The 14,855-nt window shown below is 36.0% G+C and overlaps 2 protein-coding genes across 2 annotated transcripts; one reads left to right on the top strand and one right to left on the bottom strand.

The window, feature by feature from the left end:
- Positions 1–6,168: 6,168 nt before the first annotated feature.
- LOC120157736 (pullulanase 1, chloroplastic-like) lies at positions 6,169–8,976 on the top strand. The gene is made up of 8 exons (XM_039168780.1): positions 6,169–6,349; positions 7,065–7,133; positions 7,375–7,431; positions 7,547–7,621; positions 7,846–7,980; positions 8,247–8,356; positions 8,441–8,540; positions 8,635–8,976. The coding sequence occupies exons 1-8, from the start codon at positions 6,299–6,301 to the stop codon at positions 8,974–8,976; spliced, it is 939 nt and encodes a 312-aa protein (XP_039024711.1). The 5' UTR covers positions 6,169–6,298.
- Positions 8,977–10,899: 1,923 nt separating this feature from the next.
- Positions 10,900–14,014, bottom strand: LOC120157847 (rust resistance kinase Lr10-like). The gene is made up of 3 exons (XM_039168852.1): positions 13,279–14,014; positions 12,202–12,228; positions 10,900–12,112 (listed from the first exon to the last, which is right to left on the bottom strand). Exons 1-3 carry the CDS (start codon positions 13,982–13,984, stop codon positions 11,019–11,021), a joined length of 1,827 nt encoding a protein of 608 aa, XP_039024783.1. The 5' UTR covers positions 13,985–14,014; the 3' UTR covers positions 10,900–11,018.
- Between the last annotated feature and the right edge of the window lie 841 nt (positions 14,015–14,855).

Consider the following 14,855-nt stretch of genomic DNA (forward strand, 5'->3'; position numbering starts at 1 on the left):
ATTATGTTCGTTAAAACCAATTTTAAAAAAATACTTTTTTATGAACAGTAAAATACGGTATGAACAATACGGTATGAATACTATGAACAGTAATAATTTCGAATATCATTGTTCGAATATCAATTGTGTATCGATGCACTACTACAATAAAATACTTTCGTAAAATTACGTATAAACTCGTAAAAATTTAAGCTTTCATCCATATTAAATTTATCAATTACATATAAACATTTAAAACATTACAAAACTCAATTGTATAACTTTTCAAAACCGATTAGAATATATATCGGATTTAATCCTTTATTTACGTGCCAACTACTTTCCTTATTACAACATACATACTAAACATTTCTTTTCTGATCTGATCTTTAGAAAGGAGGAATTGATATGTCTTGCATAACTTTTATCAATCTTTCTTTCTCGAAACCTACGCGTGAAACAATCGCACGCATGAACATATCATCTACTCATTCAATCATGTCACATATGATTCCATGTAAATAATAATAACATGATAACATGTAATAATGCAAACACTTTTATACATTTTTGTAAGCCCATGTACAGTACTGAGAACTCAAGGTATTCGAGTACATTGAGGTTGTGCATTATGCTGTCACCATAGCTCGTATGGGGTCCCATTAGGGGCTATGAAATTTTGTCCCGAAGGACCTATGTATTGTATTTGTTTCGAAAGACCACTCCTTAAGAACCATATACATATTCCAATTGATCAAATGTCCAAAAGACTCTGTAAATGTTCTAAATGATACATATACGTCCCGAATGACCACGTAGAACCCTCGACTCTTGGCATGCCAACTATACCTATAGCTCTTGTATTATATACCATGGGCATTATTCATGTGTTTCATATGTTCATATACTCATGTCATTTCTCTTGATATCACATATACATTTTCTTCTGTCACATATATGTGTAAACATCTATGTCATTTATATAACATGTAATACATATTGCATATTCATGTAAGCATGTAGATCATGTAACATTTTCATAGTCATATAGCTTATCTCATTTCACATTGGTCATGTCTCATAGCATATATCACATATGCATATAATCATGTAACATATATAATAACCTATGTCCATTTAATGTATTCACGCACATATAAGAATCACAAATCAAATAACATTTTAGGAGTCACTTCTTACCATAGTAACTCCATCATTAGCTCATCACAAGCCAATGTTCGTTCAATAACATAAGTACAATTAAAATTACACTCACCTTAGCCTTGCTTTGATTCAATTATAATTCTTTGATTGTTCCGGAATTTGTTTAGGCTCAATATCTACATAAACATAATTTCTGAGACAATTATCAAAAACTTAAACCTTATAACTGGTATTAATAACTTAGGCTAATTTAATAAACCAAAATTCCATTTTTCTTTAAGGGGTGTATCGATGCACTATGGGTGCATCGATACACAAAATAGCTTCGAAATTTCCATGCATCGATGCACCCCTTAATGCATCGATGTACATTCAAAAATTATCTTAGTGCATCGATGCACCTGCCCGTAATAGGCTATTTCATCCGAAAATTCCACAACTTTTTTTTAAATTTCCTCATATAAAACTCATTTTATACCACTTAACTCAACTACAACCATTTTAACTAACTTTTATCATTCCCATACCTTATTATCTCCCATATCTCATCCAAATTCTTAAAGCTAAGAATCATACCAAATTTCATCCTACAAATTCATTTAAACCTTCTTATTCAAAATTTTACTTAAAAACCCATTTTCTTTAATCTTTCATAACTTCTTCACCTTTTGATTTTAAGACAAATTAAGCTTTCCTTAAGCTTAATTATCATCTAAGGATCAAAACCTAACCTTTAAATCAACAAATATTAAGAAACAAAGAAACTCTTACCTTTGCCTAGCTTCCACGGTTGGGGAAGAAGAAAGGAAGAAGAAGAAGATGAAATGTTTTCATCTTACCCTCCCTCACGTGTATATCTCTTATTAAAGGGGAGAAAAATATCTTTCATTGTCAATTGACCATTTTGCCCTTTAATTCCTTGAATAATTACTAACTTTCCGGAAATATTCCCAAATAAATCATTGAACTATTCAATTATTCTACTTTAATCACCAAATTCTAAAATTTTATAATTTAGCCACTAACACAGTATTGAGGATGTTACATCTGGGGCCTGTTCTTACTGCCTTCCTAGATCAACTTGTTGTTGTTCTTCGATGGTGTGATTGATTATGCTAATTTCTTGCTGATGCACAAGAGAAATAATCCCTAAATATGAAATTACAATGGTTGTTAGGTTGTTAGTTTGTGATAGTAGAGGTAGGATCATGAGGTATAATGAGAATGGTATTAAGGATCTCATTTTCATTGAGAGTCTCCCCTGAAGATGAGATGCTGCAAAGTATGGTTATTCTAAAAACATGTGACATCCCGAGAGACAAACATTCGGTGTAAGGTTGGTGAGTAACACTTATAGCCCTTTTGTGTGGGAGAATAGCCAATGAAGACATGTGTGGGCTCGAGGATCAAGTTTGGATTGATTGGGTTGATGATTGTGGACAAAAGATTTGCAACCGAATATTTTTGTTAGTAGGTTGGGAACACGAAATAAGGGAAATGTCTTTTGAAGTGTATGAAGAGGTGTTTGAAAATTTAATACCTTTGATGGTAGACGATTTATGAGGTAGCAAGCAGTGTGGACAACCTCTCCCCACAAGTATTTTGGGACACCTATAGTGAACATTAGGGCTCGAGCCACGGCAAGGAGATGTAGGTTTTTTCTTTTGGATATCCCGTTTTGTTGATGTGTGTCGGGGCAAGAACTTTGATGTATGATGCCTTCGTCAGAAAGGTAAGGGCTTAGGACAGAGTTGAAGTATTCTCTTCCATTGTCAGTTCAGAGAGTATGTATGATAGAATTAAATTGAGTTCAAACCATTGAGTGAAAATTTTGGAAGATTTTGGGTGTTTCATAATTTTTCTTTGAGGAGGTATACCCAACAAACCCTAGTGTGGTCATCAATGAAAGTTATAAACCATCTAGCTCCTGTAACATTCTTTACACGGCTCCCCATAGATCACTGTGTATTAATGAGAAAGGTTGAGACTGGACATAAGGCTTTAATGGGTATGGTACACGGGTATGTTTGGATAATTGGCAAATTTCACATTTCGATGAGCTCACACTTTTATTGCGAAATAACAATGGAAGATGTTTCTTCAAATACAAGAAGTTTGGATGTCCTAGTCTACGGTGCCATAATATATTGTGTCCTCTTTTGAAGTAGATAGAGTCAATCCTTCTTGTGTATTGTCTTTATTCAAAACATAGAGTCCATCATCAACTTTCCATTATCAACTTTAGCAGTGCCAATCATCCTCCTCGATTTCTGTTCCTGTACCACACAACCAATTGCAGAAAATTCAGCAAGAACATTTTCATCTTGGTAAGTTTATTGATTGAAAGTAAATTACATGAACATTTTGGGATATGCAGGACTTTATCAAGGGAGAAAATTTCTGCTAATTTTACTTTTCCAATTCTAACTACCAGTGAGTAGGATCCATTAGCTATGCGGATTCGAGATTGGTCATGATAAGGTGTATAAATGGGGTTACCTGTCATGTGATCGAAGCACCCGAATCAAGTATACAAGATGATTTGTTAGGTTCAAAGGTAATGTTGAGGGTAGTATCTTGGGTGGCTAGAGAACCACTAGCCGTAGAAGTACCAAGAAACTTATGGAGTGTCTCAAATTGGGTTTTGGTTAGGCGAATGTCGAGAGCATCATTTGCAGCATTGGAGGTATTAGTGGACAATGTTGCAGTTTTATTCTCCTTCAGGGTTTTTTCCATGATAGCCATGGAATTTGAAGCACTTTTCCCTTGTATGACCAACACAATTGCAGTGGTTTCACCATGGTCTGTTTGATCCAGAATCATTTCCAGCACTAAATTTTTATGGTTAAGGACCTCTAGAGATAAGGGCAGAATTTTCAAGAGGATGGTAACCAATTGTTGGTAAAGGACCTCCTACAGCTGCTGAAATGTTGGCCATTATTAAGGGTTTGAATCTTTTCTTTGACTCACAATGGAGTGGCAAAGGAAGACTTATTGTTGAGTGTGATAGCCTTATTGTGGTTAATTGGATTAAGAATTTAGGGGTTATCCCAATCAGTTGTGTTTGTTGTTGAATGGAATTTTAGAGTTTTTTAGGGATAAAGCTGTGATGATCAGACATATTCTAGAGGGGCCAATTGGGAGGCGGATAAGTTGGCTAGAGAAGGCATTGGATGAGAGGGGTTGTCATTATGCATGGTTAGGGGTTTTTGTTTTGTTTGGTTTTTCTGGTTGTATGTTTCTGGTGTAATCTAAGTTGCAGTTCTCAATGGTTCAATAAAATTTATGAGACACTCTTTTCCTCATTCCAATGCTCGAAGAAACTTTCATATTTTGTTGAGTACGAATGGTGTTTTTAATGAGGGAGACTATTCTATAAAAAAACAAGTCGTCGTTTTTCTTCTCTTCTAACTTCTGTAAATGATTCCCCGATTGTTGGTAGAGTAGTTCTGCCCAGAATTATTCCACGGACCTCATCTAACTCACGATTCAGTCCTGTTAGGAACTCATAAAGGTGTTCTTTATTGAGATAAGTTATAAACTTGGTGTGTTCCACGCCTTCGCCCCAGTCTGCCTCGTAGTACATATCCAGCTCTTGCCATAAAATTTTTAGATTGTTGTAGTAGTGAGTTACATCGAGTGCTCCTTGTCGAATAACCTTTAGCTTCAGCTTGATCTCGAATACTTGGGAGGCTTTTCTCAGATCTGAGTAGTTTTCTTTGATTGCGTCCCACATGTCTTTTGCAGTTTTGAATAAGAAATATATGTGAGATATATGGCCTTCCATTGAGTTAATTAGCCAAGCCATTACAATCAAGTTGGTCGTGAAATTTCTCCATTGATGTAACCTAATTTGCCACGGCCATGAATGACCATAATGCCCGATTAAGACCATCGCAGGAAATTTTTTCCATCTAGACGATGATTGGTGATTATAAGGGAGGAATTATGGTCACCTTGAGAGGTTCTTTGGTTAAAAGTATGAGTCATTTGTGAGGTTTCAGTTTCGGATAGAGTTTCATTATCACCCATGGAAAATGGATTGAACCAGAGAGGTAGGAATGATTAACGAGAAGGACAAGAAGATAAAGACGAAAGGAGTAGGATCGAATGATTCCTATAGCTCTAATGCCATGAACAAACTTAGAAAGAATGTTGTTATTTTTTACCAAATAGTTACAGCCTTTATAGAGTAGTCTAAGTATAAATAAGAAAACAATCCATAAAAATCATTAACTCCCTAAGAATTAGAGACTAAGATTAGATCCTACTGTACAAGGGAACTCCTAGGAATAAGGTAAGTACTTTATCCTTAATTTTAGGAATTCCAACACAATGCATATCTTGATATGGATATGAGAGTATGACCATGCAAAATCCCTCCATTTACATGGAAAAATCCTTTTTTTTTAAATTGAACATACTTGTGTTGGACGGACACCCGAGTCCGATTAACATAGGTTCAGTTGATTCCATCTGTATATAAAGTAGGTAGAATCCCTTTACAATCAAATTAACATAGTTGCATTGTTGGGAAATTAAACGAGTAATTTACCTATAACCAGATTAGTGAGAATGCGAAATAAAAGTAGAATAATAACACCTAAAATTGATAACGGAGTTCGGCCAATTATGCCTACGTCTCCAGACTACTGCAGATCTTTTATTAAAGGGAGAAAATGTATAGGTGTTTACAAAAAAACACTTACAACTCACAATCCAATTATACCCTGAAAATTGCTCTTAAGAAAACTCTCTAATTTCTCTAGTATTGGGAGAGAGCTAGAATGATTTGGATGATTTTGAAGCTAAATGGGTTAAGGTATTTATAGTTGAAGCTTAAGGACTAATCTTATAAATATCCTAAAGTACAGAGACTAAATTTGATAATTTTCCCTTACCAAATTTTAAACAAAATCTGCTCCTTTTGACCAATGCCATTCGGTGCATTAATGCACCGAAAGAAACTTTGATTTTCAACATGCATAATTGTTTTTTAATCATTTTGTTTCCTCTTATCATGTGTTTGTTATAATGCAATTATATCGGTGCTGGATATTTTTTCTATCGTGCTACTATATTTGATCCCCTTGCTGCAAACTGGATTATGCTTGCCTTACAGCTAATCAGATTGGTTTAATGTGATTAGGTTGGTATGGCTGCAAATTTGAGGGATTTTGTGCTTACTGATTTTGAAGGAAAAGAGGTATATAGATTAATCTTGTTGGAATGATGCATTTGAAAATTGCTTATGGTGACTCATATAAAGAATATGGCTTCAATTTTGTTTTCTTTTACTTATGATGGGATTTATTTTGCTATCCTTTTTCTGACCAAGCTTTTCCTACTTGAAATGTGCTCCCGAATTTGCTGACAATCAGCTTAAATGATGCATTAGTAGAAACTTGTTAGCTTTTCAGGTTAGAGGCATTAAATGCATAAGCTATTTTATTCTGACTTTGTTTTTTTCTCGAAGTACCTATTTCCAATGCATTCTTGGACATGGGTGTGAAGATATGACCCTCCAAATACTCTTCAATTACATGGAAAAACTTAGGAAAAAACTGAACATACCCGTATTTGACACTCACAACCAGTCCAAGTAACGCAGTGTACAAGTATAAACTTGTTATTGTATCTACCTTCACAGGTGTGCCATAGATACAAGTCTGAGTACTGCATGCAAGCTTTTATATTAGACATTGCTTCATTCTCTGTACCACTTCATCTACCTTCACAAGTGTTCAATAGATTTGCTTTCGTGTTGGACATAATATGTCCATAAGCCAGATTTTGTGTTTTATCATTTAATTTCTATTGATTTTAATTTTTAAAAGCCTCGTCTTTTTTACCCATTACATATTAATGTTGTATCCATGAGATGCTATTCTCCTGATTTGTAACTTGACGTTTTCTCTTAGAGGAAAGGATCTGAAGTTCTCTCTTTTGGTGGTACACCTGTTGGTTATGCTTTATGCCCCACAGAAACGGTACGTGCCTTACTTTCTGTTGATCAGATTCATGTAATGGCCAACTTGAAGATGTTTTCTTTGTAAAACTGGGATTTATTGTTTGGATTCCGCCTTCCTGATTGTCTTTCCACAGTCTTTCAAATTTTAAATATCAGTTAGGAGCATTTCTAATAATGTATTGAAGAAAAGGTAAACTTTCTTTCACGAGAGTACAATGTTTTTTCAAACCATGAAGTTTATATCCATCATCGTCTTCCAGGTCAATTATGTTTCTGCTCATGAGAATGAAACCCTCTTTGACATTATCAGTTTTAAGGTATGATCATGATCTTACTTTGTATAATGTTCTATCCCATTTAATTTATCCAAAAAAAAAAGGGAGAACATGTTTTATTTTACTGCAATTGACCAATAACTTTGCCTTTTTGCAGACTCCGGTGGAAATATCAGTGGAAGATAGGTGCAGGATGAATCATTTTGCAACAAGTATAATTGCACTGACACAGGTTTCCCCCTTGCAAATAATCAAATTTCACATGTCCGCATTGACTAATGTTCATAATATATGGTAGGGGCCTAAGATATATCGTAACAGGAGATGTACCCCCAACTCGAGTCCTGTTTGAAATGATTCGATTTCTTTTTCCAGTCAAGCTGATATTGATGCATTTGCTGACAATTTGATATCATTCTGTTACATTTCTGTTTTATTTTGTTCTTATATTTTTAGGGAATACAATTTTTCCATGCCGGGGACGAAATGCTTCGCTCAAAATCACTTGATCGTGATTCATACAACTCCGGTGATTGGTTCAATAGGTATTCTTCGCCTCTTTTCCGTCTGAGGACAGCAAATGCTATCCAGGTGAGTTTGAGATTCTATGACATTTTTGTGGAACTGAATCAGCAAATTCAGTTTCTTTTGCCAATTGTGCAAAAAAATCAGAGTTTCATGTCAAAACTAAGTTATCTGCATCTTTATTGATAAACAAACTGAACTTGTGTGTGAGATCCTTGTCGTTTTTCGTTTTTCGTGGCATTGATAAAGAGATGCATCCTTGTGAGAAAGTAACAGAGAAGAAACATATCGTTACAGACATCCTACTGAAATGACATGGCTTATGTTTCCAGGAACGAGTACGGTTCCTCAACACTGGTCCATCATGGGTCCCCGGCATCATTGTGATGAGCATTGAAGATGGTAATGAAGGTGTCCCAGGGCTCTCTCAATTAGATCCCATGTGTGTATTAATGGTGTCCATACAAAACATATAATATCAATGATATTATCTATCATAGTTTCATAGTTCTTTTCTTCTTTACAGCGTTTTGTACATTGTCGTCGTCTTCAATGCATCTCCGACGGAGGCATCATTCAGTAGCCCTACACTGCGAGGAAGGACTCTTCAGCTTCATCCTATACAGGTACTGAATGCTTCTACATTGTACTTCTGCTTGGTAAAAATTTCAACCTGCTTTCTGTATGAACCGTGACAGGTGAGGTGAAGTGATGAAACAGTTAAGAAGTCATCGTACGATGCATCCTCAGGGTGTTTCACCGTGCCAGGGAGGACGACATCCGTGTTCGTTGAGCCTAGAAAAGCATGAGAAGTTTGCGGTCCTGAATGTGCCTGGAAATAGCTCTTCCACTTGGAGGGGCCTGCTGCGTACCAGAAATTTGATTAAAAAAGGTTGCAAATGGCAAATTAAGTCTGGCGCACAAATCAAGTTCTGGCAAGACTGGTGGGTAGGAAAAGAACCATTGAAAAATTTATACCCCTTAATGGATAATCCGATCAGAAATGAAGTGGTAGCTCAAAACATTAATGAGAATAAATCATGGGATATTCGGGAGATTTAGCATTTGATTTCTGAAGAAACAAGAATGGAAATCCATAGAGTCTCGATTCCGACCTTGGTTGATCTTCAGGAAAACGATAAAAGAACATGGGGTTTCACTAAAGATGGGAAGTTTACTGTTAAATCAGCATATTACGCTATTATTAACACGGAGGTGGGAGCCCAACAGGGGGAAAATCTGAAATGGATTTGGAGCACTAATACCAGCGAAAGGATTAGATGTTTTTTATGGCTTGCCTACTTAGACAAGCTTAATACAAATGAAGTTTGATTCAAGAAGAATATGACTCAGGATATAAATTGTAAAGATTGTAGAAACGAAGTGGAATCAATAAGCCATATCCTCCGAACATGTTCCACAGCAAGGACTGTTTGGGAAGAATTAAAAGCCTGGGAACAAGATAGACAGTTTGGCTCGATGGCTTTCAAAAACTGGTTAAAGAGAAACAGTCTCTCAAAGAAGCCAGGAATAGAAAATTTGGAACGGGGTCCCATGCTTATGGCAGCCATTTGGAGTCTGTGGAAGGCCAGAAATGATAGGATATTTAAAGATGCGAGAACGGATCCGTTTATGGTGATAAAGTATGCAAAACAGTTTGCTAAAGACATAGAGAGGGCCTGGATAAACTCTCAAAGAAAGATGGTAAATGATCCCTTTTGGGTAAGTTGGAGAAAACCGCCTGAGGGAGGATGGATTTTAAACACTGATGGTGTTCATAAAATGAATTCAGGAATGGCTGTTGCAGGAGGGCTGATCCGGGATAGCAATGGTGACTGGAAAATTGGGTTTATGCTGAAGCTAGGAAGAATTAACAGCTCGGATGCTGAAATTTGGGGGGCTCGACAGGGTCTGTCCATAGCAAAAAGTCTTGGATTAAGAAATTTGATTCTACATATGGATGCAAAATGGGTTGTGGACATATTCAACGGTGAAAGAATATAAGATTTCATAGATAACGATGTGGTATATGAGTACAAACATCCTTAAAGAAGACTAGGTGGTTGAAGTACGACACATTTGGCGAGAAGGAAACAAATGTGCTGATAAATTAGCAAACATGGCTTTATTACAAGAAGAGGACTTAACCATACTGCAACTGCCTCCAACAGATCTTCTGGAGCAGTTGGGAACAAACAAGAAGGAAGTTGGCGATCTGAGACACTAGTCTCCCATTTTTCTCTGTGTATCAAAATATATATATATATATATATATGAACATAAAATAAATTAATACAATATGTGTCATCATCTTATTTGAGGAAATAAATGAAACAAGAATAGAGATAAAAGGTCTCAAACTTGGGTGTCTTGAGAATTTAGGATTGTGCTTAATCATTAAATCAAGAATAATATTTTTTTGACAAATTTTAAATCTAATTCTAATCTTATTAGAGAGGAAAATAGAAACTATAGGGGAAGGAAGAGGAATCTTCCCAGTGAGTCCAGAACTTGTGACCTAAAGAAATATGGGGAATAAAGATGAGCAATTTAACTAATCGACCAAATGTGCTTCTCAAATCAAGACTTATAATTAATTTATGATTGACAATATTTTATATATAGAGAGAGGATTAGGATCCACTTACGTTGTATAAAACTTTAATTTTATACCTTTTTAGGGTCGTTGAATTGAGAGAAATTAAAGGTTGAAATTAACTCTTAATTTTTTTTCCAGTGAATATCTTCTCATTTTCTACTGTTAATTTAGCCTTTAATTTTTCTCATCCAATGATCTTAAAAAGATCTAAAACTAAAAGAGTTCTACACAATGTAATTAAATCCTGCCCCATATATATATATATATAGTTGTATCTTGATGAAAAATTTAGAAAATAGGATTAGAGGACACAATTTTTGTTGACTTGTAATTTATCTCCAACATCTTCTTAATAAATAGTAACTATATATTTTCTTATTCCTGTATATATTGCCATCAGTCATTATACAACTAGGTTTTACAAGGAAGATCATCATCTCCGGAATTACATGAATACATAGTGTTTTTCCAATAATAAAGCACAAAATTAAGATGAATATATTTGTTACTCGGTAATGGTGGGTAGGTCTCTGTTAATGGGCATTTTAACCTTCATTTCATCTTTGGAGGCAAAAGGATTTGGTGGAACCGTGAGCATCTCAGCCTCTCCTTCTATCATTTGAACCACTGAATTCATGGAAGGACGATCCACCGGATACCACTGGATGCACCACAGTCCCACAATTGTGAGCTTCTTTGCTATCTTATCATGTTCTTCATCCTCGAGTCTTATTCCCAGCTCTTCACCTTTGTCCAACCGATTGTAAACCCATTCCGGAAAGTAAACTTGGCTTATGTTCTCCACCTTCACGTCGATGTTCTTCCTTCCTCCCACCATCTCCAGCAGCATCATCCCGAAGCTATAAACATCCGACTTGTACGATACGTTCCCGAAGTTTCTAGAAAGTACTTCTGGTGCAATGTACCCCATGGTTCCTCTTGCTGCCGTCATCGAAACGGCACTCTGCTCTTTCGAACATAGCTTGGCCAACCCGAAATCGGAGATTTTCGGGTTGAAGTTGTCGTCCAGCAGGATGTTGTGCGGTTTGATGTCGAAATGGAGGATTCTTTGCTCGCAGCCTTGGTGCAAATACTCGATGCCTTTGGCGATGCCTAAAGCAATCTCGTATGTCTTTTCCCAGCTAAGCGAACGATTATCGCCTTTGTCCTCGAATATGAACTTCTCTAATGACTCGTTCGGTAAGTACTCGTAAACCAGGGCTCGGTTGTACCCGTCGGCGCAGAAGCCGACGAGTCTAGTCACATTGACGTGGTGGATTCGACCCATCGAGCCGACTTCGTTGATGAACTCTTCGCCGTTCCCTTTGAAATTGTTGAGGACCTTGACTGCAACCGAGACATCGTTGGAGAGTGTTCCTTTGAACACCGTCCCGTAACCACCTTGGCCCAGTTTTTCCTTGAACTGGAACGTGATCCTCTTGATATCAGCATATGAATATCTCGAGGGCTTGAGAGCTTTGTAATCTTCCAAAAACTGTTCGATTTTGCGCTCCGCGTCCTTCTCCATTTTACGTAGATGGTACATCCAGAGTAATCCGATGAGACTCGACATAACAAAAAACCCACCGATTGTTAAACCTGCAAATGGGGAAACAGGGTTGGATCCTTGTCATAAATTAGAATCGATGTTTCCTTAATTCTCTCATTTGATGGAAAACTAAGCGTACCTGAAATCATCAGCTTCACTTTTAGACCTGCACATGACATTTAGACCTTTATCAGCAACACTACGTTTATAATCAAAACTAGAACAATTAAACTATTGAGGTAATGGAAAACATTTGATTTATACAAAATTTAATTTTCTTTTGGATTCAGGGGAAACTATCTATTTGGTCATCAACTTATTATTTAGTTTCTGGAAAACTTTAATTCTTTTTCAAAATCATATCTAATGTTACATTCTAGTTCTTATCTTTTAACACCGTGTGGCCAAAACAAACATAAGATTAGGTATGATTTTTTTTAAAGAATAATAGTTAAATGACTAAATCATAAATTAAGTAATAGGTGGACGAGAAAATTGATAGTTTACACAAGATAATATTTTATAGGGTAAAGTATACAAATAGTCTCTCAATTATAATATACTGTTTTATTTAGTCCCTTGACTATTAAAAGTTATAAAATGGTCCATTGACTATAGAGAATTGCTTTGTTGAGTCTCTCGATTATTAAAAGTTAAAAAATGATCATCTGACTACTCATTATGTTCCAAACTAATAATTTTCCATTAAAAAATTAATGATCATCTAAGCTGTATCCTAACTGGTGACTGAGATATGATAAAATCTAATCTCATAATCTCAAATGACTATCATATCTCAGTCATTAGGTTAGCATACACCTCAAACGATCGTTAATTTTTAATGGAAAATGACGTGTTTGAAACATAAAGAATAGTCGAATGATAATTTTATAACTTTTAATAGTCGATGGACTCAACAAAGCAACTTCCTATAGTCGGAGGATCATTGTGTAATTTTTAATAGTCAATGGACTCAAAAAAGTAGTATCTTATAGTCGAGGGACCATTTGTGTACTTTACCCTATTTTATATTAAGATTTATTTTTAAAAGTTGCTTCCCTGAAATCTTTAATTGGAAAAGGAAGTAAGTCAAAAGTCAATAAAAGCATGTATCGGTGGAAGACTTTTCTTTTCTCTTCAAAATGATAAGCATGATTCAAATTTAAAGGCAAGGTAAATTATAGGAAGAATGGAAATTGATTTATGAAGAAGTTACCCATATGTTTGATAGGGATGTCGAAGCATTCAAAGCCATAGGGGTTGGTCTCATTTCGTCGACAAACTTGGTGGCGTAATTCGCAGTAACCGCACCCAGGCCGGCTCCAATTGAAGTAAAAATTGTTACTCCTATCCGATATCAACGCTTCCGGAACTTCTCTCAGATCTATAGTCCTCCGGCAGTGTAATAAATCGGTGCTTGCATAATCGGAATCCGTGTACTTCACGTAGAACCCAGGCTTAGTACTTAAGCAACGGATGATATTATCGCCAAAGTTGGATTGGCCTTCTTCCGAGCATTCGAACAAGGTACTGTTTCGCGGCGTTTCGTAATAAGAATCGGAGCCGAGCCTGAGATTGAAAGGAGACGAAGATAACGTGAGATTTTGAAGCTGATTCTGAACGCAACCATCTTCGGCATACACTTGAATCCTCTGGTTCTTATAATCTATGTGCTTCACCAACAACTTCACCGATTGGGGCAGCTCCAGCACCGTGTGGTTGTTGTTGTTGCACGTAAGAGTGAACCCGGGATAGCCGCAGTCGTCAGATTGCAGGCCTTTCAATCGGAAGGGGAAACGGACGGAGGGACCGCCGCGCTTGCAGCTGGTTGGTCGGCAACCCTCTGGATATGTTGAGGCTGGATCAAGACCAACTGCTGCAACACTAGATATGAAGAAGAAGTGAAAGAGAATAATCACCATATTTGTGTGATCTGAGCAATGGATCTCTTCGCTTGGATAGTAGCCTTTTATTTAATGCTCGTGGCCGTGCCACCGGGGAGACGATGACGACGACTCGAGTTTCCAAGTCAACTCTTGTTTTTTTGCTTTTGGGCCAACGATATTTGTTACTTTCAATTTTTTTGAGAAAAAATATTTGTTTTTAAATTTTCATTTTCATTTTCTTATTAAATCAATTAATGGAAGAAACTAACAAAACCTGTTAAGCTGGTCTCAATTTCTTTTTTTCAATTTTTATTTTCTAATAAATTTTACTATTTTATAATTTATATAATTTATAATTTTAAATATTTTAATTTTACACAAAAATAAAATAGATAATGTTATCAATGATAAAAGTAAGGGTGTTAAAAAAAAGAGAAAATAACCTTAGTGACCGAAAATGCCTTATAATATACGATATTAACCAATTTTTTTTTGATTTGCGAAAATGACCAACAAATATCGCAACACAGAAGTCAAATTCACAACTCATAAGTCAAATTCGCAACACAGAAGTCAAAGCGCGTTTATTTTCGCAATATTAATTTCGCAACACAAATGTAAACAGTATTATCGCAAATCATAACCTAAAATCTTAAATCACAACTCAGTCTCATCTCCATCTCTCACTCTCTACGGCGACATCCGTCCCCCATCTCCGACGAAATCCGTCTTCATCTCCGACGAAATCCGTCTATCTCCATCTCTCATAGCAACCCTCACAACTATTCACGGTCAGAAATGAAAAATCTACCACCGAGGGTTAGTTTTTTTAATCTCTTATTTTTATTTTGAAAATTTTGTATTATTATTAGATTTTTCTTATATTGATAATAAATTTACTGGTAAT

This window comes from Hibiscus syriacus, unplaced genomic scaffold (assembly GCF_006381635.1).
Source record: "Hibiscus syriacus cultivar Baekdansim isolate YM2019G1 unplaced genomic scaffold, ASM638163v2 tig00111276_pilon, whole genome shotgun sequence".
In the NCBI taxonomy this organism is placed as follows: Eukaryota; Viridiplantae; Streptophyta; class Magnoliopsida; order Malvales; family Malvaceae; genus Hibiscus; species Hibiscus syriacus.

What these genes read in the sequence shown, in the direction of transcription:
- LOC120157736 (XM_039168780.1), top strand. Translation starts at nt 6,299, where the DNA reads ATGGCTGCAAATTTGAGGGATTTTGTGCTTACTGATTTTGAAGGAAAA. An exon ending in CTGATTTTGAAGGAAAAGAG is followed by an intron (nt 6,350 to 7,064) that starts GTATATAGATTA and finishes GTTTTCTCTTAG; the next exon opens with AGGAAAGGATCTGAAGTTCT. An exon ending in CTTTATGCCCCACAGAAACG is followed by an intron (nt 7,134 to 7,374) that starts GTACGTGCCTTA and finishes ATCGTCTTCCAG; the next exon opens with GTCAATTATGTTTCTGCTCA.
- LOC120157847 (XM_039168852.1), bottom strand. Translation starts at nt 13,984, where the DNA reads ATGGTGATTATTCTCTTTCACTTCTTCTTCATATCTAGTGTTGCAGCA. An exon ending in CATCCCTATCAAACATATGG is followed by an intron (nt 12,229 to 13,278) that starts GTAACTTCTTCA and finishes TGTCATGTGCAG; the next exon opens with GTCTAAAAGTGAAGCTGATG. An exon ending in AGTGAAGCTGATGATTTCAG is followed by an intron (nt 12,113 to 12,201) that starts GTACGCTTAGTT and finishes CCCCATTTGCAG; the next exon opens with GTTTAACAATCGGTGGGTTT.